Below are 15,527 nucleotides of genomic sequence, written 5' to 3' on the forward strand. Positions count from 1 at the left end.
GTTATGCAAAATTGACTAATATGATCTCTGAGACCGAGTCTCCAAAATCTATATATACATATGAGTGAGTGTATATACATATATGTGTGTGTGCATTTGCATATATATACATAAATGACAATTATGCACAATCAGTTGAGATTTATCACTCATAAAATTAACTAGGCCATATCTTTAGGGCATATCTGACTTTCATATTTTCTAGGTCATGAAAACAAAACAAAACAAAATATGTCCTTTTGCTATTAGTAGCTGAATCTGACTATGACTGTCAGAGAGCGTTTTCTAAAAATTACCTATAAACATCTCAAGTCTCCCCTTAGTGAATTGTCAGCCTCATGGGCACTGACTACATTGCTGGCTCAATTCTCTAACACTCTGTGTCCAGGCCTTGTACAATGAATTTGAAGCTTCTCCCACCAAGACGTGAAATCTGTTTCTTTCATCCCTTGAGTCTGGGTTACATGACAACATGCGTTTGGCAATGGAATGCAACAGCAGCGATGGTGTGCTCATCATGTGTTTGAAGACCTGTGTCCTTCTGTTCTCTGTCCCTCATGGAACACTGCCGTGATGCACAAACCCAGAACCGTCTACTGAAGGATGAGAGGCCACGTGGAGGACAGTTTAGTCATCCCAACCAACGCCAATCTAGAGCAGTCACTATCCAGCTACCCTTCCACGTGTGGGACAGCCCAGCCAAGATCAACGAAGTCATTAAATGGTAGCAGGAAGAACACAGACAAGACCAGAAGGACCGCCCAGCTGATCCACAGACTCAGAAGCAACAATAAAAGCTTATTTTTAAGATGCTGACCTTCTAGGTGGTTTGTTACAAAGCCATGCCTACTTCCTCTCCTTAAAATTCTCTTTCAACTAGTTAAAATCCAACTGGCAAGTCTCACCTCTGGGTTCCACATTATCCAATACTTGGTAAGGAATTGGTAAGGCAGGTTAAAAATAAACCCATCTTAAAGAGAACACTTTAAGAATAAAGGAGTATGCTATTAGAGCTTGTACTGACAAATAGGTATAATCCAGGACAGTCTGATCACTTTAGGTATAAGAAACTTGGTTAGTATCTGAAGACTAGCTGGACCTAGGTTCTGGATTCTTCTCTTTATGTGTTTTCTCATTTTTTTTCCCCAGACCAACACTTTCCAGTTGCCTCCTCAGGGCTGGTCAACTCAGGCCAGTTACCCTGAACAGTTCTTTCATGAGCTCAGGTAATTGAAAAAAATGAAAAAAAAAAAAAAGAAGAAGACAACAAAGACAAAAGAATCTATAAGAAACTGAGGAATAGCTCCATTGCTTATCTTTGATAGATTTATGAAAACATCACATTCATTTCATCACGTTGGGATAAGGGATCTATTTAGATCTCTGAGCACCTGTGATTATTCATCTTAACACCATAATGATTTAATAATTGTCAAAAGCCACTGTTTGCATAAATCTGTGAAACAACTGAATTATTTGAAGAAGAAAAAATTAATTTTAGGAAAAACAAAATGAAGAACAAATACTATCACTATTCAGTTACTCACAAGAGACCTTTAAATGATCACTGTGTAGATAATAAGGCAACCAGAGACTAAATAGAGAAATGTATTGGCTGTGGAAGTTTCACTAGTACTAATTCCATTCCTAAGTGGAAAATGTTATGGGAACAATTTATTTCACTTTACATTTCAGAGCTCCACAACAACCATTTGACAGTAGCATCTGTAATGCTGTGGCTTAGATGATGTTGTAGGGTCCAAAGCTTCTTGACAAATGCCAGTTCTACCCTCCAGAGGGCAGAATTCATGAGTTGGACAACCTAGGTTGAAAGTTGGAGCTGCTAATGCTCCACCCTTACTCATCACATGTCCAGTGGCATCAACTGAAGCCTGTAAATATTAATTCTCTAATATCTCTGTGATAATATCTTTTTATTATACCCACAAAAGAAATTAAACCAGTCAGCAAAACCATGGAAGCCAAGATGACACAAGATAACAGTTTTATTACAAAACCCACGCATACCCTTGACAAAGGACAGTTATCCTAAATGTAACTGCTTAAATAAAGCAACTGATAGACAGGCGGTATGAGTGACATTATTGTGCAATTTTTAATATATATTTTATTTAACCTGAGATTTGAGGCTCTTCCTTTGAGAAATATTAACCTTTGTTTCTTTTTTCTTTTTTAATCACATGTATCCAAAATTCCAGGAGAACAATGACCTATCTGGAAATCTAAGGGTAGGACAGCATCCTTATTTTGAGGTATCTGTAGGGATCCAGTGAGATGTGGATGTGTCATTCATTTTCTGCTCCTATTAGCACATGAATATTATCTAGATAATATCATTTGTTTAACTCTCATAAAACTCACGGCTATTCAATTATATCTGCCACTAAGATGCTCACTCATACTTTAATCATTTTTCAACAGCTTCACGGCCACAGCGCTTGGCTGGACTTTGCCATTCCTCTAGATTATAGATAGAGCACATCCCAGATTTGGAGGCACATTTCATTTTTCTCCCCGTCATCTACCTTTCTGCCAATTACATTGTCTCCAACTATGCCAGGAAATTAGATTTTAATGTACATTAATAATTTTCTCTCATAGTTAATATCACAAGCCCTTCTTAGTTCTCTGTTTGAGTGGATGTACTAGTTATAAATCAGATTCATTGCTGGAGATGGTTCCAACACCTTCCCTTGTTTTGAAGATGGATTTTAATTTGTGGAATGCTTTCCAACAGTGGTTGTTGAGGCTGGTGAAAGGGATGGCTGTATAAGCATGATTTGGGAAACTTGCTAAAAAGAAATGCAGATTCCTGGATATCATCCCTTGGGAACTCCTGGGATGCTTCACTGTATGCAGTGAGATCTGAAAATTATCTGTTTTCAAAAGTTTCATAAGTTTACTGAAATGCACTTGGGTTTGAGAATAAACTATTTACAACAGAGATCTCCTACCATAGGTTAGAAACAGCTTTTCCAACCATAGAACTGGTTTTCACTCATTCTAATTGGGTAGAAGGAATGAGTCAGCCCTCTTCTTACTAGTCATTCTGTGCAGGAGTATCACCACTCAGATTTTAGTTCATTTGCCCAATAAACAACTCTTGAGAAATGCCAATAATCCCTGAAAAGTTATTGTTTGCAGTTTAGTATGGATTAATCTAGGTAGACTTTTGCCTACTCAAATAAAATGTCAGTGTGACCCCTCTCTTGCTGTCTCTTTATTCTCATGCAGAACCATTATCTATTCTAAGGTAGAAGAATCAACACATTTTTATGCCACTTCCCAATGTCCCTGACCCCAGACAAATATAAGGACTAAATTTATTCATGAACATGACTGCCCATAAGATCAAAGATTGCAGTTTGATGGAGCTTGAAAGATTTGTACCAGCAAATTAGGGCTTTAATTTACCACCTGTCAGCAGATTCCCCTCACCTGAGAATCTGGTAGGTGGTGGTAAATTTAAACTCAAAGTTGAATGTATTTTCAGGTCCTGATCTTCTCACATGAGTTTTCAAGCTCTGATTTCCAGCTTCCTGATGGGGTGTTTCACTTATGTGCTTTATGACATCAAACCCAACATAAACCACCAAACTTATCTTCTTTGACAACCAAGAAAGAGGCTTCTCCTGCTAGATCCTCACTGCCATCAAATAAATTACCATCTCTTGACATATGGGGTTGAAAACATCTATGTTATAAAGAGAAAGGATTGTGGACCATTATTCAAACATTATTTTTTTTAAAAAAATTATTTCTTGTACTTCTTTTTCTTTTCCCCACATTTATCATATTTTACTATCTCCAACCTACACTAATGAGATTCCTCACTAGTACACATGGATGAGGGTCAATGAAGTTTATGATACAATGGCATATTTGTGTTCCTTGAAATTTTACACCCTTCCCCTTTGTCATAATTTACTTACAATAAACACACCAACTATGAATATTTGACAGCACATGTTTAGATGCCCTGAACCACATCAAACAGTGCATAATTTCATGCATAAACCAGTTGTTGCTGCAACGTTGTTCAAATAGCCTCTCAACCTGGCAGGCTTATTGCTTCTCCTTTGGGTGAACTTCCATTCAACCTAAAGTCTCGTCCTTACCCAACCTTCTGCAACTAATATATTATTTTATTCTTTGTAGTTACAATTAGTGAATGTTCATGTACTAGCTAGCACCTGTGCTTCAAGTCTAGCCAGTATGGAGTGAGAGTCCTAACTCATTTCATGACCTCTGAGAAACCATAGGTTTTAAGTAATAATTGCAAAATGAGGCCTAGAGTCATGTGAGGCATAAGATGATAAATCTGAAATTACCAGAAGCAATGAAACAACTTTTGGCATTTCATGAATATTTTCTTAATGGATGGGATTTGTTCTTCCACAAGTACTTACAGAAACCAAATGGTTTGAATCAGTCTTCCAGAATCACTGGAAAACATTCCCCCTTAAAATGACTTCACTGCTCTTAAGATATATTATTCAAGTTGAGTTGCATGCCTCTAATCCCAGTAGCTCAGGAGTATGAGACAGGAAGATTCTGAGTTCAATGCTGGCCTCAGCAATGTAGCAAGGTCCTAAGCAATTCACTGAGATCTTATCTCTAAATAAAATACAAAAAAAAAAAGGGCTGGGGATGTGGCTCAGTGGTTGAGTGCCCCTGAGATAAATCACCCATACCAAAATAAATAAATAAATAAATGCCATATATTTTATATATGTGTATATATATACATGCATATATATGTAATATATATATACATATATATGTAATTCAGAAGGGCAAGGCAAATGCATAAGTGAGAGAGAGGGAAGGCAAGGGAAATGTCACAAAAAATGTTGGTTTGGTAAGGTGAGGATGGTTCCATAACAGGTATGTGACCTGGAGCCCCATCATGATGTGACATTGATTTCTAATATTGGAAACTCTCCTGTATGGGAGCAGAACATAGAATAAGGGTTAATAAGTTGTACTTGATTCACTCTCTTTCAGCAACAGCCTCTTGGTGGTCCTTCTTTGAGTCTTTCTCAGACATCTTTTTCTAGGACACAAAAATCTAGGGAGCATGAATCTAATTTTCCTTCAACCTACCCATTCCCAATGCTTGCCACATATAAGCAATGTAATTATTGCCATATGGGAAAAATGAGGTGGGTTTCCCCTGGATGCTTATTGGATAAATATATGCAAGTCTCCACAAACCAGTTGTTTGGTGACAGGGAATATGATTCCCAACTGAATAAGTTGGATCTAAAAACTAACTGAGAGAATGAGATTTTGACTACATTGCCACAGTTATACATTCATTACACATCTAATTGCTACCAAAGTAATATGTACCTGCTATGTACAAGTTCTCTGCTAGGTACAATGATGAAGACAATATAAAGATACAATGAACCACACCCACAGTATTTAAATAAGAATGATGAAAATTATGGTAACAATTGGTCATGACCATTATCATCAGAAAGATATATATTTAAAAATACATGTGAGTTCAGACCAGGGGAAGATGTTATTTAGGCAAAGCTCTCTGGAAAGTTTCTATGTGAATACTGGCATTGAGCTGAGCCTTAAAATACAAATAGAATAGGGGGATGAAGAAAGGTGAAGAAGTTGGGAAAAATATTCCAATCAGGGATAGCATGAGCAAAGATACACTTTAGTCAAAACATCGGTGCTTCCAGTCCAATTCCCATATGATGGTTTTTACTCCCTTTCCAACTCTCTGGATTATTCTGTAATGCCCCAGACTTTGTCTCCTAAACATGGTCACTGGCAGCCACAAAGTCAGAAATGCCTAAGGGAGCGATTGAGGTCATGTTCCTCAAACTTATTGATAACATGTTTCTCATCTCCTTCCTATTTTCATGCAATTTCAAATCTCTCCTGCAAAGAGAATTTCCTAAACATTTTCTGACATGTAGGAAGAAACCAACAAAACCAATCTTGGATGACCCTCAGGTATCTGCAAATGCTTATCTTATATTCTCATGAAAGAAAACAGGGAACGGAATTTAAAAACCAGAATAAGGCTAGTGAATTCCTGAAAGGAGACAGTTCTTTTTCCCTTGGAGACAACCCAAATTATGAATTGCCGTTCTCACCGGCAACAGACTCTGGCTTGAATGTTTTTAAAACAGGACTGCTGAACATATGCTGAGCAATTAATGGAATGCAGCAGCATGTTATAATGGTCCCTGGGAAGGTATTAGAGATCCTGCTTATGAGACATGAAATGTTGCAAACAGTGGTCCTTTTCTTAAAACAAAACAAAACAAAACAAAAAAAATCATTTTCCCTCCCTACAAGGGAGATGAAAGGGAAAAGAAGGTGAAGTGAAGTGAGAATTCTTCCTCACTCTTCCTCCTTTTCTTCAAACTTCCTCCTGCTTCTCTTCTAGACACCCAAAAATGAATATGTTCATTTCAAATTAAAAGAAATTGTGGAAAAACCAGGTTCCGTGGTGCATGCCTGTAATCTCAGTGGCTTGGGAGGCTGAGTGAGACAGGAGGATTGTGAATTCAAAGCCAGACTCAGCAATGGTGAAGCACTAAGCAACTCAGTGAGAACCTGTCTCTAAATAAAATACAAAATAGGGCTTGGGATGTGGCTCAGTGGCCGAGTGCCCCTGGCTTCAATCCCTGGTACCAAAGAAAAAGAAAACAAAGAAAGAGAAAAATTGTGGCAATTATCTCATCCCACAAATCCTTCATTCAAAGTGTCAGGCTTTCCATGTGTGAAAGGAGAACTCTCTTTATTGCTTTTGGTAGATAGAGTCTAACACCTGTTAAAATATTTTTTGTATTGTTTTTCTAAATCAGATAGCTAGTTCTAACTTAAAATCAATCTCAAACAAGAAGCTGAACCCTCTTAAATTTGGCTTCCTTGTTTCAATTGTTGAAAAGTGCTAATCTTGACACAAGTCTTGGCCAAACCAGTCTCAGTTAATTACCAAATTCTTAAATTCCTATTTTTTAACTTGGTCCCAGCTCTAACTCAATTCTTCTTGCATGAACATTTTATAAAATAGCATTTAATTTAATATTTCAAATCCCCCCCAATAATCTGAGCAGTATTTGGCACATAATAAAAAATAATAAGTCAAATGAAAATCAAACAGAAATAATAAAGTATGGAAGAGAACTATGAGAGAAAGAAGAATGATGAAATGTTGGCAGCCTTCAGAGTTGAAGAATTGGAAACATGAGGCTAGCTGTCTGTCCAGCTTCACTTAGGATGCTCCCCCTTCCGGTAGATGATTCTGGTAAAAGGAGGGTTTTCTGATAAATCACACCAGTGCCGAGCACAACAGACAGCCTGAAGACGTCATTCAGAAGCTGAGTATGCTATAAAGCAAATTTTAGACCACAAAAGATGGACTAGATAGTGATCCCTTCAAATAGAGTTCAGTATGGAATATCAGGTTCAGTTGCTTTTCAACCTCTAAATTCATAGGGAGGAAGTAGCTCCACCTGCCACAGGAGATGATTATGAGATCCAGTCTGCCTTATGAACAGAATAGAAAATTTAATTAAATAAATTTCACACCTCTTTTCAAAGGTCTGGATGACTTCTCAGAGTCCACTCAAGTAAGTACAGGTGTTTACCCTGGAATGATCCATACTCCTCCTCCATGTCGCATATCTATGAACAATGACTTCTAAATATTTATTTCCTTAATGCAATGGAACTTTTAAAACAAAAATTTCCATGAAATTCTAAAAAAAGAAAAAGATGAAATCCAAGGGAAAGAAGGTCAGTGGCCAATCTGCTTGGCCTTTCTCTAGTCATAGAGTGACTTCTAGGGATTTGTCCTCACTAATTCTACATCCTCAATGTGGCTGTCTTTCCCTAGTTCTTTGGTGTTTGGAATGATCTCTTGAATTCAGGCTTCCCAAAGATGACAACTTTTATAAAATTCCCTGTATCATTTTGACTATATACAATTAATCTCTGCTTTAAGTTTCCTATATAACTTTGATTTTGTTATTTAAAATAAAAAAAAACCATGAAGCATTACCTGAATTAACCCAATCCTCACACGATCCACTGATAAACTAAGGTTATCAATTCTGAGGCACACTGAATTTAGTCTATTATCTCAGCCTGCACAGTGAGTACTAGAACAAAATTGAAACAATGACCTGGTTGCAAAAATGTAAAATAAAATGGAACTCAAGAGATTATGTTCTCTTGCCTCTTTATATAAATATTTATGCACCTTAGTCAATTAAGATACCTCCATGGCCTATCATCCATGCCCCACTACCATCTCACTGCTACCATCAAACTTTCCCATGCCATAATCAGATTATGAGTTTTGTAAGTATTTTTACTCCATTAAATGGCAGCACAGTACTCTGTTAAAAAAAAGTAATTTATAAATATTGCTCTTTTTCTTGTTAATACACACAATTATATTTATTTATAAAATGCTTGAGACTATTTGTTTTGTCACTGAAATCTTTCTATAGCCTTAGAAGGAGGATTACTCCAATTTTTTACAGAAGTGACAAAAGCTCAGTGACTTTAAGTGACTTGCAAAATCACGATCAACTTGAATTTTCCCTCCTGACTATGGTCCTACATGACTTCTATGTCTCTGCTATTTCACCAGCAACACATTGAAGAAAGCAAATCCTTTTTAAGATGAATGATTTTAAAATAGGGCTTTGAAGAAAGAAGAAAGGAAAAAAAGGTTACTTATAAGATCAATGTTATTTTCAAGAGTTCCATTGAGACGAAGAATGTTATCATGTGAGGAGATGAATCTTTAGTGATTCACTGACCATTTTTGACAAAGACATAGGAACCATCATCTTATTCTGTTGTCTACTGGTTCCCATTAAGGCAGAACCATCAAGAAAGTAAACTTCAAAGAATTGGTGCCAAAAATTTAAGATTAGTGGTGACATCATGTAGCCTTCAAATAAATAAATAAATTTCACACCTCTTTTCAAAGGTCTGGGCTTTCCCTTTGACGGGGCCACTAGCCAGAGTCCTGGGACACAGAAACTGACCTGCTGTTAGGTGAGCTGCATGGACCAGAACTTGGACCCCAGGCTTCAACTCAAAGTGCACTGAGTTTTGGTTGAGCTTATGGATCAGTACTTCTGATATCTGAAAGAAGAAGTGTTATAGTTAGTGTGACCAAAACTGTTAACACTGATCATGAATAAAAATGCTGAGAAATATTACTATTCTTATTGAGGTATCCCAACATTATACCTGTAAATTGTATAAGCAGGTTTTATATGATTTTGAGTTATATTCTGGAGTATGTAGATAGAACTATTTTTAAGTATGACCAGACTTTACATCCTAATTGCTACAAAACAAGATATTAGCAAATAAGATCATTTCTACTTTTAAAACTTACCCTGTGTTACCTTAGAGAAGTCACTCTCAGTTTTCTCAGAAAGCATTTGTTATGCATAAGGACTTAAAAGAAGTAGATAGAAACTTCTTTTTTCATATTATTATTTTTTTATGTGGTGCTGGGGATCAAACCCAGTGTCTCACATGTGCTAGGCAAGAGCTCTACCACTAAGCCACAACCCCAATATACACATTCTGGTGAGATTCATGAGATTTCATTTGCCTTTCCTTCCCTTCCCCAAACCATATCCCATGGCTCTCCCAGACGAGGTACTTTGTGGGTACTACTGAATGGTAAATATTATTCTTATGAAATAATAAATTGTATAGTTGAAACAAAGTGTATTCATAACACAAAATGTGGCCAACAGGGGGAGTGATCCTATTTGCTCCTTGGGCCGGCACGTGAACTGGACAGAACCATAGAATTCTGGACCATGGAATATTGAACCTGACCATGGGGTGCAGAACTTACTTTTGGTAAATAGTACAAGGCAAGGTTTATAGATATGGTAAAATTCTATTCAGTTGTTTAGAGCAGACTTTTACTCAGTTTTGCTTATACTTTTGAAGAATTTCTGCAAAGCTATGAGGGATAATCACCCTCCTCTTATTTTTATCTGGTATCCTTATCTATTTTTAATAATCTGTTTTAATCATAAAGTCCATATTTTATTTGATACACTATTTAAATGTAAATAGATGCTTTCTGAGCATCATTCTGCTAGTAAAATTCTTCATTTCCCTCTTTTTTTCTTTTTATCGAGCTTCATTTTCTCCACTGAGTTGCCAAAATGACACTTTTGATCTCTTTAATAATTAAACAGGGCCTGATGGCTTAGTTTGGCAGCACAGACCCTTAAAGAGTGCCCTGGTTGGCAATAGAACTAAATTGCCCTGAAGATGAACTTCTCTGCTGAACAACAGGAGCCTGGGATAATTCTCCATGCACTATGGATGGACACCTGGGATCTTGAGTAATCCCAGTCTCTCAGATGCTGTCATTTGACAAACCACAGAGAAAAATGAGACTTTTAAAACTATGTTGAAAACAACTTTTTCCCCTCTCTATTAAGATACTCCTTTTCTTGAGTACTGACAATCTTCTAGAATGGTTCCAGTTTATAGGAGGAATGGATTTCTAATCAATAATCCATCAAATGGATTACCTATATGTCCTGTAAGGTTCTTTCCTGCCTATTCTTTTCTCTTTTTAAAGATTATTGGGATATTATTATTATTATTATTGCTATTTTGCTATTATATTTTTATGTGATGCTAGGGATCGAACTCAGTGCCTCACATGTGCTAGGCAAGCACTCTACCACTAAGCCGCAACCCCAGCCCTCCTATCTTATTCTTATCATTCAATTGGTAGGGTCTTGATAGGAATCTGACAATGGTTCTTTAATAAAGGTTTTGTCTGTGAAATACAAACATGCATATATAATAATATTTACTATACATACATATACGCACAAAATTGTATATGTAATTGCATAAAAATTATTTTAACTCAGTATGAAAGACTTGTGGTAAACAAGTTAAAAGTTGACCTTTTTATGTAGAAATTATCACAAACAAAAGGGAACAATGTACTTGTAAGAGAAAGACTTTCCTCTTTCAACCAGGTGAAGCTGTACTCATTTCTTATCCCTGTAAATGTTTTTCCTCAAGAGAGAAATATAAATAAGCAAACCAGAAAATAGATTTTATCAGAATAGCATGCTTCTCATTTATAATCTTCAGGAAACTCCCTTCTGAAAATGATTAACTTCCTAGACGTGTTTGGTTCCTAGCATTGCTTCATTGGTTTTTTCTGTATCATTTACAAAACTAAGCAGGCTGGGCAAAAATCATCGGGTAGCAGAAAGTATATTTCATGTATTTAACTTGCATCAAAGGACATTCAATAAAGAACACATACTCTGTGGGAAAGAAATTGTGCATAAGAAACAAAACTAAGTGAAATTTACATTCCATACAAGAATAGCCTCAATTAGAACCATGTACTTTTCTACTCAAATAAATTACTGTGAGACTGTTGACAGATTTTGACAACATTTTAAATATTTACTATGTTACTTGCAGAAATGCATATCTTGGATTGTGTGCGTCAGATCATGAGCTGGTTGCATATATTTTTAAGAATATTATATGTGCATTGAGCACTTTATTTTGATAAAATTGCTTCTTTCTGGCTGTTATTCCTAATACTACATGTCTGGTGTCTATGTGGAGTGGAACACAGAGCTAACTGGACAGACCTAAGTTTACCCAGTTCATATTTGAAGAATTGAGACTAGACTTCAGCTTTGTTTGACCTGTAATCTAGAGAATTTTCATTTAAAAAAATAGTCTGTGAACAAGTTGACAAAGACAGCCGGAGATATGTAGAGAAAGTACTGGCTAAGTGGGCTTAGGAGAGAGAAAAAAAAGAAAGGTTCATTTTATTAATTTTGCTGTCATCTCTGATTCATCCGTGAAGCATACAAATTAAAATACCATCCCCAAAGTCAGCTGACTAATATGGACCACAGGAATAGGCAATTCCTAATCTCAGGACTGTCACATTATTTTCACTAATCTGTACCACTTGTAATATTTGGGAGCATCTGGGCTTTGAGAAGAGTACAATAAATGCAATCCACAGAGAGGTGCAGGGTAAGACCTAAATGAGCAGATCAAAAACACTGGCCTGATAAAGATCCAAGTGAAACAATATGTAATATCTGGGAGAGTGAACCTGCCAAAGCAGGTAGAATTTACTTCTGTTTCTTTTTCTGTACTGTAAAATTGTGTTCCTATAATGCACCACTAAAAATACATGGAAAACAAAACACAAATTCTTAGCAAGTACATCCCAATAATTAAAACCAAAACATGAGCTTGATTAAAGGTTTTGGTGTTCATAGCCTTAAAGAATGCATATTTTTTAGCCAATTTCATTTATCCATTTATCCTCTGTACTGACATCTTCCTGATGCTGCTCTCCTACACAGTTCACTTCCTACTGTACTGTAGCTAAACAATCATGGTCAAAGAAACAGCAAATTATTCCCAGTGTCTACTTATTAGGTAGACTATGCACATGATTCAAATGTAGCCCACACTTCAGTTAAATTACCACATCAGAGGACAGTGGGGATTCAATACAAATAGGATAAAGGCTAGAGGGACCTGCTAGAGGAAAAATACCAACTTTCTTCTTGCCTTCTTCATAAAAGATGAAGATCAAGTGCATAAAAGATGAAGATCAACTAGGGTGGGCTGAAGAAAGCATGGTAACTTCTCAGAGGCTTGAAACAATAAAGGCATACTTTTTGCTCACACGTGGTAACATATTCACTGTAGATAGATATTTCTTAATGATCACACTGGGAACTAGGCTGGTGGAGCAGCCATCTTAAACATTTCCATTTGCTATGCCTTGGGAGGAGAAAACAGTTCTCAAGGCTTATGGGCACTTGAACTTTTCAGACCGCAAGTGATACGTATCACTTCCAATCCTAACTCATTGGCCTGAATAAGACCTGTGGCTCTGCCCAATCAGAAGAGATGCACAGGTATGATCCTACACTGCAACACAAAGGCAGTGGGCTGGAAACATTTAGTCAACACCTGTGATGATGACTACACAAATCTAAACCACTTTTAATTAAATTCATTAGGGATAAGCAGTCTCAGATTATCAGAACAAAAATGTCAATCATTGAAACATGAAAACATATAAGCTTAAGATCAACAGAGCATTTGGCACATTTATAGAACGTGGAGCACAAAGAAGTGGCATCAGGTGAAGATATAGATTTAAAAATGGGTTTGGAAAATTTATCAACTATAAGGCTAACCTTGGCCAAAATATAACGCTTATCCATGATGTTGGTATGAGGAGCACAAACCCTAATGAACATAAAAAAGCATTTGTGGCAAGATAATTGAGACGGAGCCTGGCCTGAGATGACCTCAGAGCTGATCCACTTGGTCAATCCTAATGCTGTCACATTTTAAGGTCCCTTCAAATAGCATTTGAGGAATCTTTCTCTTATATTCAATGGAGGAAGATTTTCCCCAACTTACACCACACAGTGTCAGGATTAAATCACAGGGAGGCAATGCAGCCAAATGCCACCTACGAGTTAACACAGTTCACGCAATCCAATTCTTTCTTATCAGAGAAGATTCAGCTTGATGAAAATGCTGAAGGAGTTTCCTGGATGATGTACAAGAAGAAACAAATCAACCACTAATAATTCTTTCTGCATCACCAGTTTTAAACTTCTTCCCCCAAAAAGGTCTGTTTCTTACCTACTCTACTTTTAGTTATAGTTTCCTATTTCAGTGACCTTCCCTTGTGAACTCCAGAGTACCTTTGTAATCCAAATCTTCACATTAAAAATTCAGGACAAAGAAAGTAGACCAGGTGGGTATCGAATACAACCTGGAAGTATTAACTACATTTCATAGTGAATCTTTAGTTTTCTAAAATGTTGCCAATAGTCTATTCTATGTTTATATCTGCCTCTGCTTTCTCCCTTTGATTTTGTATTCTGCCATCTGTCAAATGTGAAAATTAATACAAACAGACAAGGGAATGTATTGTGATTGACATTTTACATGGACATTTTTTTTTGTTCCTTTTAAACATTCTCATAGCCTTTAAGGATTCTGAAAGACAACACTAAACAACATCATCGCCCCAGAACAGCATCACAAAAAATCTCCCTGAGCATTGTGGCCTTCCCTCCTCCCATCAGGAGAGATGGGTGCAGACTCATCACCCCTGAGGACTTGAAGAAAGCAGGGAAATGTGGTGCCTGAAAGGCAGAGCCTGTTCTGTCCTTGAGCATCTGGCCTCAGCACAGCAGGATGCACTACCCCTAGAGAGGCCACCGAGGGCAAGAGAGCCTTTTCTCAGTTGCTAGAGAGCTGAAAAAAAGACTGGTTGGAACCCTTCTGGAAGAAGGTCACTTGATTAACCCAGCCCGCATGATCCTGATAACAGCATCAAGTACTATCACAGGGAAGAATTTTCAATTTATTTCACAGAAAAGATAGCTCAATCCAAGCCAGCATCTCTGCTCTCCTGGGAAAGCTCCCAAAGGAAGCTCAGGGAGGAGAGTCCAGGGCCTTTGCTGGGTCTTTACCTCCCATTCTTCAGGGCCTGCTGGCCAGGATCCTTGTTCTTCCCTGCTGGGCTTCTGCACACTTAGGTTTACAAGAAGGAGGCCAAAGCATGAGGAGAGGGAATGAGGTCAGCCCTTCCCAAGTTTCCTCCAAGATTTAGAATAATCTTCAAGGGAGAGGTTCATTTCTGTTGTTTGGATTTGCTGTGCATTTTTTTTTTTAATTTGTATGTATTTCATTGTATTGAAAGTCAGTTGTGTTTGCCTGCCCAGTGGACCTTCTCCCTCCCCCTTCATCTTTCTGTGAGGGACCAAGTGCCCTGCTCTCAGCCCATTTGGTTCAGGAAGGGCTGCCCTAACCCCATGAGGTGAAGAGCACATAAAACACTGGAGTAGTCACTGTTCAATCCTTCAGGGAATGGATAAGAGATCCCACTTCACCCAGGCTGGAGTGGTGAAAACTGCAAAACCAGGACTATGGCTGGTGCTGTCTGTGGGATGGAGTTGACAAAATGGCCACATAGCAGCTGGTGCTGGCTGTGGCCATCCTTGCTTTCTATGTGCTGGCTTCATTCCAAAACAGGCTTCACATATGGTAGTAAGGAAAAGAGAGAGAGAGAGAGAGAGAGAGAGAGAGAGAGAGAGAGAGAGAGAGAGAAGGAAGCAATTTGTAGACACTTCTGAATGGCTCTGAGTTCATCCATGCTGGGACTGAATCTCTGGACTTCTAAATTAAGTGAGTTCATAAGCTCACTTGCTTTCTCCAGAAAGTTATTTAAGAGACTAAGTCAGAGAAGAGGCTCGAAAGATCCACCTAGATTGAAAATTACAGGTTTCCAGTGGGCAGCCCATTTCATAGGCCCTCCAGAAGTGTGTTGTTTTAAAAGTTGATTTACTGTACTTTCTATCAGGGTAATAATGTTATGCATAACCAAGACACCAATTTCTCAGGGGTTCTGTGTGGTCATCATGTTTATTTTG

At 37.5% G+C, this 15,527-nt stretch overlaps 1 protein-coding gene across 4 annotated transcripts in view; it reads right to left on the bottom strand.

Moving 5' to 3' along the window:
- Sorcs1 (sortilin related VPS10 domain containing receptor 1) overlaps nt 1-15,527 on the bottom strand; it is a 477,578-nt gene that overhangs the window by 11,324 nt on the left and 450,727 nt on the right. For all 4 annotated transcript variants that reach the window (XM_077798467.1, XM_077798468.1, XM_077798470.1 and 1 more), the window contains exon 24: nt 9,063-9,162. In XM_077798467.1, the coding sequence (XP_077654593.1) occupies nt 9,063-9,162 (100 nt within the window). The remainder of the gene's footprint in view (nt 1-9,062; nt 9,163-15,527) is intronic.

The sequence above is a fragment of the Urocitellus parryii genome, chromosome 5 (assembly GCF_045843805.1).
Source record: "Urocitellus parryii isolate mUroPar1 chromosome 5, mUroPar1.hap1, whole genome shotgun sequence".
Taxonomy (NCBI): domain Eukaryota; kingdom Metazoa; phylum Chordata; class Mammalia; order Rodentia; family Sciuridae; genus Urocitellus; species Urocitellus parryii.